The sequence below is a fragment of the Chinchilla lanigera genome, unplaced genomic scaffold (assembly GCF_000276665.1).
Source record: "Chinchilla lanigera isolate Chin_1 unplaced genomic scaffold, ChiLan1.0 scaffold00022, whole genome shotgun sequence".
In the NCBI taxonomy this organism is placed as follows: Eukaryota; Metazoa; Chordata; class Mammalia; order Rodentia; family Chinchillidae; genus Chinchilla; species Chinchilla lanigera.
The window spans coordinates 2,168,263-2,181,593 of record NW_004955423.1 but is presented as its reverse complement, the minus strand read 5'-3'; the positions used below and the strand labels follow the sequence as shown (position 1 = coordinate 2,181,593).

The following is a 13,331-nucleotide window of genomic DNA, read 5'->3' as shown; positions in this document are numbered from 1 at the left end:
TCCAAAATGTGTATTATGTGCTTAGTTCCTGACAGGCACTACGTGTGCATGTGTATACACACACACACACACACACACACACACACAAATGTATAAAAATCAGCCTGTGTCTAGGCATAGTGGCATGCGCTATTAATCCTAGCACTCCAGAGGCTGAGATAGTAACATTGTTGTGAGCTCAAGGCCTGCCTGAACTACATAGTGAGATCTTGTCTTATAAAACCAAAACAAACAAATGAAAAACCTGTGACTTTAACAATAATTGAGATGGCAGAACAATTTTTTACCAACTCTAATGGGTACATGCAATGTAAGTTAGTAAGTTTAGGAAGTTACTTAATGAGAAATGGTAAAAGGGAGGAAAATTCATGGTAGTGGGTTGGGGTATTGAACATTGGCTCACTTGAAATAAGGAGTACACAGTAGTCCCCCCTTGGCCATGGTTTTACTTTCTTTTGTTTAAGTTAACCTACAGTCAACTGCACTCTGAAAATTTTCTATGGAAATTTCCAGAAATAAACAAAACTGTATAAGTTTTTTAAATTTCACACCATTCTGACTGATAAAAATCTCATACAGTCTGGCTTTCTCCTACCCAGAATATGAATTGTTACTTTTCGCAGTGTATCCACACTGTATTCCTACTCACCTGTTAGTGACTTACTATAAAAAAAAAAGAAAAGAAAAAAACCACATATTATGTAGTGTAGGGTTTGGTACTACCCATGGTTTCAGGCATCCCCAGAGGGGTGGTGTCTTGTAATGTATCCCTCGTAGATTGGAGGAAATTTCTGTATATTATGGTAAGAAAAAGATAATGATACTCAAATAATAAGAGGCAAGCTAAGTTTAGTATTTTCTCAAGCATTGTGGAACCAGCAGATATTTTTTGAGCAGAACTTAATATGGTGTTGGTTTAAAAGATGAGTTAAAGAAGAAAGAATTATAATTAAAGCACTTAAAGAATCCCTAGGTTTAACTGGACACCTTCATTAAACAAGCTTAAAAAGCCTAAATGTTTTTCTTAAGCTAGTGATAGATTCTGAATAAGGCCAGAATTCTGCTCATTTCTCACTTGATTGGAAGAAACCAGTAAGTAATTTATAAATATACATTTGTCCCATTGTACATAATGTAACAATAGCCCTTAATTTTATATGATACTTTTCAATTTTATGATATCAGTATCTTTTTTACCTGTATATATCAGTGTTACTTTAATTTCTAAATTATTAGGAACGAGGATTATGTCAGTGTCATTTAATGAGTCCACTAGAGGTCACTGTTTTTTTTTTTTCACAAATATTTTGGGTGTTTTTTGGTGATGTGTTTTTTGTTTTTTTGTTTTTGTTTTGTTGTTGTTGTTTGTTTGAGTGTTTGCTAAAGATCAGAACTCTAGGATCAAAATTCTAGAATTTGCTATTTGAAAAAGGTTGTTTAGCTGTTACACATAGAAGCCCTGCAGAGATACGACACTTAAAAGATCTCTCTGTTCATAGATGGTTCACAACCAGTCTTTTTTTTTTTTTAAGGGAAAATATGACCTATTTTAAATGATATCATTAAGTATTTAAAACACAGATATATTTGTTAGCTTAGTGATACTGTGGTACTCATTGTACTAAGTAAAATTAGTACCATAGTAGTAAATTAATAAACTTTAAAAGTAAAATTTTAAATCTACTCAAAAATTAGGTATTGCAGTGACTTCTGAACTGACTGTCATGAATGCATTTTACACTATGATCTGTTGTATGCATATAACTGGGGGAAAAGAGTTATTGAAGCACCTATGTTACTTTCTGCTCTGTTGGTATTGTAAAATGCTGGTGGCAATACCCTTAATCTGCAATTTGAAGAACATTTTTACTAAATGTAGCTCAGGTTTTTAGTTGTTTTTCTATAGGAGAGCTGTTATCAGCATTAGACCTTACCCAGTCTCCTCATTTGTAAAAGCAGAAAGTTGCATTTAGCCTGTTAGTTCCCTTTAGTGCTATTATTTAACAGTTCTGAGTCAGTTGTATCTTTAGTAACTGCTACTGTAGTGAAAGTTTTTTAGATAAGGAAATGTTTTATTTATAAAAGTGAAAATTGTCAGCATAAGACCAGATAAACTTATACTACCTTATAACAAATTCTATCTGATTTAAGGATAAAAGTTACTGGCTTTAATAATTTGAATTCTATAAAGCTAACAGTGATAAAGGACTGGACCAGTTTTTAAATTACAAAGAAAAGTCAGGGATATTTTTAAGTTATATCCTAAACAATTTGAAGTTAATCTTTTTGGGGACACCCTGGTCTCACATACCTTTTGGAAATAGAACATTGATCTTCCATTATTATGAACACGAATATAAACTTATCAGAATCTAAAATACTAAAACCTAGTAATGTCCCTTAAAATTTATAAGACTTTATACCATAGCATATTTACTGTCTTATCAGTACAGATGTATAAGTGACTACAAAAACAATTTAGACAAATTCATAATAAATTCTAGTACCATACTTTGATCAAGGCTTTGAAGTTAGAAAGGCTTTGGAGATTTTTTAGTCCTTCATTTTAAGATCTGAGAAAACAGCTGAAATTTATCATTAAAGACATGGATGGCAGTAGTACTTTTCACAAAATGTGCCTTGATATCCTGTTAGAGACAAAGCATTGGCCTAGAATGGTTTAGGTCATAATGCAGTATGATGTTTCTCATCTTGTGAGTTAGAAATTTTTTACCCAATTAGTGGCCAAAAATAGACCACATATACAGTTTTGATAGTCTGAGGCAGTGTGATTTAGAGAGGGATATGTTTGCATTTATAAATCATCTTTGGCTTAATGTAGGCTCTGAAAAGTCTTTGAAGGAAGGAAGTTTCTTTAATTGTGAGCCAAAAGCCAAGAAACAGTGAAAAGCAAATGTGATTTTATAGAACAAATTAGAGTGAATGGTTAATGCTGACAGTGCTGAAAGCGCCATCATGTGGTCCAGATTAGGGGATTTTCACACATCACTTCTTGGCAATACACATAGTATAATTTCTGAGATGCGGAAGCCAAAAACCTCTGCAGAACTAACTTTTATAACCTCTTCCTGAACAGCCACCTCTGTTGCTCAGTATGCAGAATGAAAGCTTTCCAAAACAGATTTTAACATCTCAAAATGTTATTTGAAAAGTTCTTCTCATGGGAGAATTACAATATGCTGCTTCTGTTGATCTATGTGTTATATATACATATATATATATATCTCAAATGATACAGACTCCACAAAACAATATATACACACTTCAGGAAAAGAAAAACTTGTATAAGGGGCAGGAATATATAGCTCAGTGGCACAGCACCTGCCTGGCAAGCGCGAGGTCTTGAGTTTGACTCCTAGTACCAAAAAAAACACCACTTGTACAAATGTTTTAATGCTAAATTTATTGAGACATCATGAGATTAATACAAGTTACCTTTGGCCTCTACAATTACAAGAGGTGCTCAGAGTGGTGGCCACTAGCTTCCATGATGAACTGCTGCTTCAGTAACGTTGGTCGTTGAGATGGCTGTGCATGCTTTTTTGGTTTCTTCTCTAAGGACCAGTGGTATAGTGGGTTTTCTGCAATACACAACATTCTTTTAAGAGTCCCCCATACAAAGGTAACACCATCTGTTGAAAAAACATCATACTATGTTTCTTTTCCTGAAGTGTGTATACATTCTTCGGTGAACTCTGTACATGTACACACATGCATGTATATATGTACATATTTCAAAAAACATGTATACACATTTTTATATGTGTACATATATATGCAGGTTATTTCCAGTTTAAGATTTACTTTGTTAAAATTAAAGCTAATCATTTAATTTATGCCTTAGTGCAAATAAAATGAAACATTTATGAAGAAACATTTTAACTGGGATGGCTACTTATTTTTGTCTTTTATTTTTATTTATTTAGTTGGTTTTTTTGAGACGGTCTCACTATGCAATTCATGCTGGCCTTGAGCTCACTTTGTAGCCCCGGCTGGCCTTGAACTCACAAGAGTCCTCCTGCCTCAGCCTCCTGAATGCTGGGATTACAGGTGTGCACCACCACACCCAGCTTATTTTTGTTTTTTAAATTGAACTCCCAAAACTAGATCCAGGGGAGTTTGAATTGTGAAAAAGGAAATGGAAGATACTTAGCCTAAAGAGAAAGAACGATTTTAACAAAAAGAATTTGAATTTCATCCAAGAAAGTATAGAAAAGAAAGCAAAGTAACTTGGTCCCTTGTAACAAACTGAGGTTTTATGTTGAACCTTTCATTTAATTCCTGAGTAAACTCAAATGTAGTTCCATGATGAACTTATTTTAGTATCCAGTACCATTCTTCATTTTATAAATTGGGAACTAAGAGGAGTAGTGTCAGTCATAAACAGTTAACATCTAGAAGTTGTATGTTTTCTTTACCTGAAGTCAGACAAATTAAACAAAGGAGAAGAAAACAGTAGATTTTAAAGTACAGAGAATTCCTATGAGAGGGATTAAGCAAAGGTGGTGTCCTCACAACCTTTTTTGTTGTGTACTTTTTTGGAGTCTTTTTTTCTGACATTAATAGTAACATGCTGTGGAAAGATGTAAGACTTTGAAATCAGCCTAAGTTTGAAACTAGATTTATTCTTGTTAGCTGTGTAATCTTAGGAAGTCAGTTAACCTCTCAAAGCTTCAGTTTCCTTACTATAAAAAATGAAGTTGTAAGTTGTGTGAAGATAAAATAATATATAAGTTACCAAGGGTACAGTTTAGAAAGATGAAAAAGTGTTGGAGATGGTAATGATTGTTGTACAACAATATACATGTGCTTAAAGTAAATGCATTAAACTGTATCCCTAAAAATGCATGAAATGGTAAATTTATTTTTTTATTTTATGGAAAAAAGGTAAAACAAAATTTCATAACAAAATAATAGAATAATAGTAGTTAAGGTATTACATGTTGTTATCTTTATAAAGTAGTTGCTCAGAGTACAAGATATGGGCATAAAAATTTCTCCAATTGATATTAGCACAGACTTTCCTTTTTAATGAACTAAGAGACACTAACAGTGTAACTAACATGCATTTTTTTTCTTTTTTTCCTACTGTCCTTTCCCTTTCACCCATCCTAGTTCCTTTTTCCTTTCGAACAATTTCTTCCCATTTCACAATAGTTTTTGTACATTTTAAATCTTATTTACTCTTTCAGTTTCTCACACCAGGGAGACAATGTGATGTTTACACATGTGAATCTGATTTATTTCATTTATGAGTATGGTCTCAAGTCATTTACCTATAAAAGTCTCAAGTTAATCCTTCTTTATGGCTCAGTAGTACTCCATTGTATAAAAAGACCACATCTTTTTTATCCATTCCTTGGTTGATGGGCATTTAGGTTCTTTCCAAGATTTACGTATTACAAGTTGTGCTGCTATAAACATGGATGCACATACATCACTGCAGTATGATCTTTTCAGTTCTTCCGAGAAGATACCCAGAATGGATACTGCTGGGTCAAATGGGCCCTCTAATCCTAGCTTTTTGAGGAATCTCCACACTGATTTTCACTGTGGCTGTACCAGTCTACACTCGCATCCAACAGTGGAGAAAGGTTCCTTTTTCCCCACAGCCCTTTCAGCATTTGTTATTGGTTGATTTCTTGATGGTAGGCATTCTTTCTGGGGTGAGGTGGAATCTCAGTGTTGTTTTAATTTCCATCTTGAATGACCAGTTACGTTGAACATTGTTTCATATATGTATTTGCCATTCGTATTTCTTCATCTGAGAACTGTGTATTCATCTCAGATGCCCATTTTTTGATTGAGTCTTTGAATTTGGGAGGGCTGATTTTTTTCAGTTCTTTATATATTCTAGGTAGAAGTCTTTTGTTTGAGCGACAGTGGCTAAAATTTTTTCCCACTCTGGTTGCCTCTTCACTCTCTGGTGATTTCTTTTGCTGTGCAAAAGCTTTTTGATAAGATGAGATCCCAGTTGGTGATTCTTTGAAGTTGAAGTGGTAAATTTAATGCTATATATATTTTACCACAACTTTTAAATTTATTAAATTTTTATTTACTTAATTGAGCCCAGAGCCTGGCACATGCTAAGCTTATGCTCTGCCGGTGAACTAGATATGCCTCTGGCCCCTTTACTACAATTTTTTTTAAAAACCCGTAGAATATAGTAGACACTTGTATATGTTAATTTTTCTCTTACCTTTAGAAACTAGGTTTTCTTTTAATTTTCAAAAAATATCAGGCCTGGCGCTGTGCTGTGTACCTTAACGCCTACCTACTTGGGAGGCAGAGGCGTGGGAAAGACTGGCTGAGTTCCAGCGTTCAAGGCCAGCTGTGGCAGCATAGTGAGTTTCCATCTCAAAAGAAAAAGAGAGAATCAAGTTGTGGAGCTGGGGATTTGATATAAAACTATGTTAAGTTGTATTCATTACAATAACATTTATGCCGGGCCTGGTGGTGCACAGCTATGTCCCAGCACTCGGGAAGCCCAGAGGCCAAGGCAGGAGGATCGATGTGAATTCGAGGCCAGCCTGAAGTGCAAAGCAAGACCCTGTCTCAAAAAGATATTAAAGAAAGAAAAGCTTACATTTTGATTAGCCATACCCAGATCTCATTCTTACTTGGTATTCTTTCAAGATCTTGAAATAAGAACTTCCCATTTGTGACCACAACCTCCATCTCGTCTGCAAATATTAGTCTGTTTTTAACCTCATTTTGACCTCTTGTGTCCCCCAGCTTTGTTTTTCTGGATTGGCAGACCCTTACATTTGTTTTCTGGGGTTCTGTCAGCTGTTACAGTGTTGTCCTCTGAAGAAAATTGTAGGTGGTTTTTCCTTTAACCTTTTGTCCTGTCTACTTCCCAAGCTCCAGTCATCTTTTTTTATTTTTATGTGTTTAGATTTCTAAACATTATTGGGGGAAGTTCTCAAATAAGGCCATTAATATTTTAAGTCAGCTATCTCATGTAATGCAGGCCTCAGAGCATCCCTAAAGAAATATTATGTTACCTATTTTATAGATGGTGGAACTGGTATTCAAAGAGGTTTAGTGATACAGGAAAGGACATTTGGCTGATGTTGAGAGATTTGGTGTTTAAACCCAGTAGGTTTGTCTACCAAAGCCTGTCCTCTGCATTCTTTTGGCCTTGTTCCCAATTTTTTGCTCCCATTTTCTCTCCTTCATTTCTTATTGGCTATATGATACATTCAGATCTTTTCTGCTCTCCTTAAACCTTGAACCTAAGCTATAGTAAATAATTTAAGCTACTAATTTATTGAAATAATTGAAGGCATTCAGCAGCGTCTCTTTTTTTTTAATTTTAAAGAGTAGAAGAAGGATAACATAATAAGTGGGGAGGCTTACAAATTACAGACAAAGTGGTAGGAAATTGTCAATGGTTATTGTTTTACGTATTGTTATCTACAAGATAGTTTCTCAGGAAAACAAATAGACAAATAATAGTGAGTTACAGACAAAAGAGGTAGGAGATTATCTATAGTTGTACTATACTTTGGTATCTTCAAAGTGGCTTCTAAAGAAAATAAATAGAGCTATACATAAGTGACCTATTGAATAATCACTAATTATTCTCAGTGGTTGTTGTAGGGAACATGTAATAATAAACATGCATCCATTTACGAAATAGGATAGGAACAATACAAACATTACAGTTATGGAGAGATTAGTAGGAAAATATCAATGGCTGCTGTAATACGTGGTGGTATCTTCAAAGTGGTTTCTCAGGAAGACAGAGATACGCAAGAAGTATCTAACAAGTAGTTACAGCCTAAGGGTTGTGAAAAATAGCATATTACCTCCTCACCAGTGACTCCTGTCACTGAGGTGTGACAGCTGGAAGGAAGGCCAGGATTGAAAAGAAGGACCGAGAGACTTGCACCTGTGTCTAGCAACAGGCTGTTTTCTTGTTCCTCCATAGAGCAGCGTCTCTTTCAGCATTATTTGTTTCATATGTACTCTCACTTCTTTGTCTCCTCATTGCAAGTACATCACACTCCTCTTTGTTAGTGATTCAGTTCTCTCTCTAGGACTTATGACTTATTCTTCCTCTGTTGAGGTTTCCTTTCATACTGATTCTCTTCCTTAAAAAACAAAAACTGAAAAATATCCATTAGATTTATCAATCCTGTGGTAATTGGTGATCTTAGCAAGAGCCATTTCAGAGGAGTAATGGGTGTAGAGTCCAGAAGGCAGAGAGTTGATGACTGAATAAAAGATAATGGAATTAAAAATGATGAGTGCAGACTTCTTTACGTAAAGCTTACAATGATAAGGGCTGGTGGCCTTTATGATTGAAGGACAGGGCTGGGTTTTTGTTCGTTTGTAAAGAAGTAAGGTAGATTTAAGCAGAACAGCTCTTTTTTTTTAAGGGAGGGGTGTGATAATACATGGATAAAACCCCCAAACAAGATTCATAGGGTTAATTTCAACTGCCTTTATCTACTAACTGATGACTGTTTTTTCCCTTTCTTTTCAGGTAGACTTATTTTCTAGGACAGCTTTAGGTTCACTGTAAAAATGAGCATAAGGTAGACAGAATCCTCACAGTATTTTTCCTATCCTCATGGATTTATTAGGTGTTCCTTTTTATATCTGGCATGAGAGTGTGTGTGTGTGTGTGTGTGTGTGTGTGTGTATGTGTGTTTTACATTTGGAAGAATATTTCTCCTTTTTTAATATCATGATGACCAAATGAGATTTCTGGTATTGAATGGCCAAACTGTTCTTAGAGTTAAATTAAATCACTCAATCTACATATGAGGTGTGATCACAGTATACATACTATAAATGTTTAAGTTTATAAAAAAAATTTATTACAGTAAGACACACTGTCATTAATCTCCCTCAAAACATTCCTTGCTGTGCACATACTTACCCAATCGTCTTTGCCACTTTCTGAAGCAGTTCTGGAAGTCCTTTTCGGTAAGTGTCTTTGCAAGGTATTAGTGAACATAGTGAATGAGCCAGGTGTAGTGGTGCATGCCTGTAATCCCAGCACTGGGGAGACTAAAACAGGAGGATCACTGCGAGTTTGAGTCCAGCCTGGGGTACAATGTGAGTTCAAGGCTAGCCTGAACTACATAGCAAGACCTTGTCTCCAAAAACAAACAGATAAAAAAAAAAAATAAATGCTGCCGAGTACCATCCAATGGAAAGGCAGGCTTATAAAAACACTATAATGTGTCCTTGTCTACCTTATTCACTGGACCTGGTAATGTGTGACCTCTGGCTGTTCCCCAAAGTCAAATGACATGAAAGGTAAATGTTTTGAATTGGTTTGGAACATTGAGGCAGCCATCACAGTGCAACTAAAGATGCTCAAGAAAGAGGACTTCCCAAAGCTGCTTCAGAAAATGGCAAGAACAATGGAATAAGTGTTTTTGAAGTGGAAGTATGAGGGGAATGAATGGAAATGTGTCTTTTGCTTAATGGATTTTTCTTTCAATTTAAGCATTCACCGTATTTTTTTATCATACCTCCTAGTTCACACTCACAGTACAATGTAACTTTCTAAGAAATCAAGATAAAGATACTGACTGTATAAGAGTATTATGAATATACTGTAAGCTGCCCTCAAGGAGCTTGTAGCCTACATGAGAAACTAGACTTAAACATATTGAAAAGTAAAACATTTAGATAATGTAGAGCATAAAGGAATATATGATTAATTAACCATATAGACAGTAACGATTTTGGAATTTATGGGGAACAGAATGATCTACTTTTATTCAGGTTAGTCAACAAAACTTTTTTAGGTGTGTGGCACTTAGTTCTGAAAATAAATACATTTGAAATGAGACATTATAATAAACTTTATCGAGGAGTTTCACAGTACTTTGTCCTTTTTTTTTTTTTTAAGGCAAATATCCTTATTGGAATTGGTCTCTTTTAATTATATTTTCTATCTAATATAATTAACAAAAACATTTGAAAGCATTTGACCTGTCAGTTGCCTTCAATTTTCTATTTCTATTTTTTTTGTCACAGACAACCTGATTTTCAGCTGCTAAAGGAAGGACAAAGGTATGGTTGAATCAGTATCACTTACCTTCTATATAGTATTCATGTTAATAGAAACATTATGAGTGTCCTAGGTGATATGAGCTCTTAGACTTTCTGTGCTGATACATTATAAGTGCCCTATTCTGGCTCATAGAAAGAAATATTTGATGTGTTCAGCTTTTTCTTTTGTGATGGTAAAATGATGTATTTGATCTGTGTGATTTATCGTACAGCTGTTCCTACTGTGGAAGTCTAATTGAACCTGTTGAAATATGACCCAAACAAAGCCTCCATCTCAGATTCTGTGTTTCTTTGTCAGTTAGATTGTGTCAATTACATTTGTTGAAAGGCTTTTATGGTCTTATTTTATAGGAGTTCAAGACATTATTGTATCGGTTATTTAATTATTTGAAAGAACGTCTAAAGCATTAATATAAATCCCAGGTTGTGATTTTTTTCCTAAACCCTCCTCATAGTATTCTTTGCCCAGCCTTGGCTGTCAAAATACCTCCTTTAACTCTTACAATAAATGTTCCTAATTATTAGCCACTACCTTAGGTACATAATATGTACCACAGAAAGACATTTATTTATTGATGCATCTCTTTAATTTATAGCTTCAACCTCAAAATGGAAAAATAAAATTGCCTTAAAATTCTAAGAGAAAGTATGAAATATATGAAAGTTGAATTGTTCTGATTTTTAAAATTATGCTTACTTTTCTTTTTATCTGGTGGTTCTCTATTTGGTTAGATTCTAACTTAAAAAAAATCATATCTAATACTGAAAAAGTGTGTCATCTTTTCTCCATTCCCATCTCCAACCTTGCTTTCAGCTTTTTTCCCCTGTTTTTTTTATTTTATACTTCCCCACAGCGTGTTTCTTGGCCTAGAAACTTCCCCATCTCAGTGTTTCATAGTCCTGATATGTGTGTTTGTGTGAGAGCTACTGCTTACCTGTCCTTAATTTGTCTTAGGTTGAATTGCCAAAGCTGCTCCATTCTTTCCCTTCGCTCTTTCATAATTCTTAACCTTATTCAAATCTAAAATTTAAAAACATAGTCAGAGGAACAACTGTTGTCTTTTATTGTTCGCATTCCATTGGAACTCAGAAATGTTTCAAATGTAAATGTCTTTCATTGGAAAATGTTAGCTTGCCAATTTTATTTTCTGTTATGACTTTGTGTTTTTCATTCTGTGGAATTTTCTGTGTGAATCTCAGCCAGAATTAGAAAATGTTTACTCATCTGTCTTAATCTTTCAAACTTTAACAGAGTTTGAAAGATGTGTGTTTTGAAAAGCCAGTAATGAAATTTTCAAAAGATGAGCTTTTTAAAAATGTTTATATAAAGCAGTCACAGAAACAATAGACAAAAGCCAGAATAACTCTAGAATAGCATTATTAAAGTTTTGTTGTTCTTATTTTGCTTTAACTATTTAAAAAATAATTGGAGGGGAATGGGTAAAAGGAAGAAAGATAAAAGAAGTATATCAAACATATATTAGATATAGAAAAACTATAGCCTTCTTTTAAAATGTATATATCAGCACTTATAAATAAGAGTGTGCCTAGGGAATAAAATTCCTACCTTAAAGGTTACAAATTATAAATAACCTTGGGACATTTTGCTTTCCTGAGATAGTTACCATGTTTATCTTTTGTTTTGCAGTGGTCATTCTGGAGAAGAAGTACAATTATGCAGTAAAGCCATTAAAACATCAGATATTGATAATCCTGATCATTTTGAAAAGCAATCTGAATCTAGTTCTTCTAGCACTTGTAGTGATAGTAGCAGCGATAGTGAACAAGACTTCGTTTCCTCTATTCTACCAGGAAACAGACCAAATACAACGGGTACAGGGTCACAGCTGCGCAAGAGCATAATGAAAAAGAAAGCTGGTCAAAAAACTAAGTCCACACTCAAAGACAAAGAACAGACAGTAGTAGAAGTCACTGAGCAGCTAGGCAGTTGCAAATTAGATGATCAGAAGAAAGCTGCTGCTTGTGAACTTCCCTTTCAGAAAGTAAATACTCAGATTTCTTCAAAAAGTCCACGTGAAAGATTAAAAGCTTCAGGACATTTTGAAAACAAATGTAATATGTCAGAAATAACTCTGGTAGGTATAAGTAAGAAAAGTGCTGAGCATTTTAAGAAGAAATTTGCCAAATCAAACCAAGTTTCCAGTTCAGGGCAGATGTGTCCTGAAGTTGCAAAGACAAACTTACTTAAAGTTCTAAGGGAGACTTTGATTGAATGGAAGACAGAAGAAACCTTGAGGTTTTTGTATGGCCAAAAGTACGCTTCCATATTTCTGAAATCATCTTCAGTCTGTCCAGCTAATGAAGAACTTGATGAAGATGACATAAACTCCGATTCAGATAATCACTCCCTTGCCTTCAGGGGACCTCAGAATAGCCTGGATGAGTCTTTACCTTTCAGAGGCTCAGATACAGCCATTAAGACCCTACCAAGTTATGAGTCTTTGAAAAAAGAAACTGAAACATTCAATCTGAGGATCAGGGAATTTTATCGAGGACAGTATGTTTTGAATGAAGACATTACCAAATCACAAGACTCAGAAGAGGTATGTCAATGAGATTTTCTGAGTTGCTAGCATTTGGAAAATTCATCATAACAGATGGTGGTGCTGGAGCAAGTGTATTAAATGTTAAATTTTCATAAAGCTTCTTTAGTAATTCTGTCCTTGGTTTAAAATACCATCTTCACTATTGGCATTATGATTTTATAATTATGTTGAAGTTTGTTCCTAGTAAGCTTTCACAAGTATGTAATATATAATATTTTTCTCTGGTGAGAGTAGACTAGAAAGGTGGAATATATTTTCTTAAAACCCATTTGTATAATAAGCATACTGTATGAAGAGGCTTTTTCATTGTTACAGTTTCTTCAGATTACTACTTGGGGTGTTTGTGTTTTATTTCCAATGTGACTATATGCAGTAGAATAGACTTACTAGTTGAATAGTAAAGTATTCGTCTTTAGATAATATATGGCAACCATGTGCATTTAATATATTAGAGATGAAATAATATAGTAAAGGAGACTTACTGGGAAAATAGTGGATATAAAGAATGGAAAGTGCATTCAGATTTAGATTTACTTGTTCTATGAAAAGTTAGTTTCTTGAGCCTGTTTCCTCATCTGTAAATGGGACTGTTAATAGCTTCCCCTGCTCAGTTGTTTTAGAAATAATATATGTAAGGCACTTATCACAGTGGATGATATATGATTGGTATTCAGTAAATAGTCATTATATGTAGAAACTGAA

General features: G+C 34.4%; 1 protein-coding gene across 11 annotated transcripts in view; it reads left to right on the top strand.

Annotated features, from left to right (window-relative positions):
* The window catches only part of Rpap2 (RNA polymerase II associated protein 2), a 133,189-nt gene that overhangs the window by 13,758 nt on the left and 106,100 nt on the right, over positions 1-13,331 (top strand). For all 11 annotated transcript variants that reach the window (XR_001234093.1, XR_001234092.1, XR_001234094.1 and 8 more), the window contains exons 7-8: positions 10,027-10,062; positions 11,711-12,626. Coding sequence is in view for 8 of the 11 variants with exons in the window: in XM_013514466.1 (XP_013369920.1) it covers positions 10,027-10,062; positions 11,711-12,626 (952 nt within the window). In the remaining 3 variants the exon portion in view is untranslated. The remainder of the gene's footprint in view (positions 1-10,026; positions 10,063-11,710; positions 12,627-13,331) is intronic.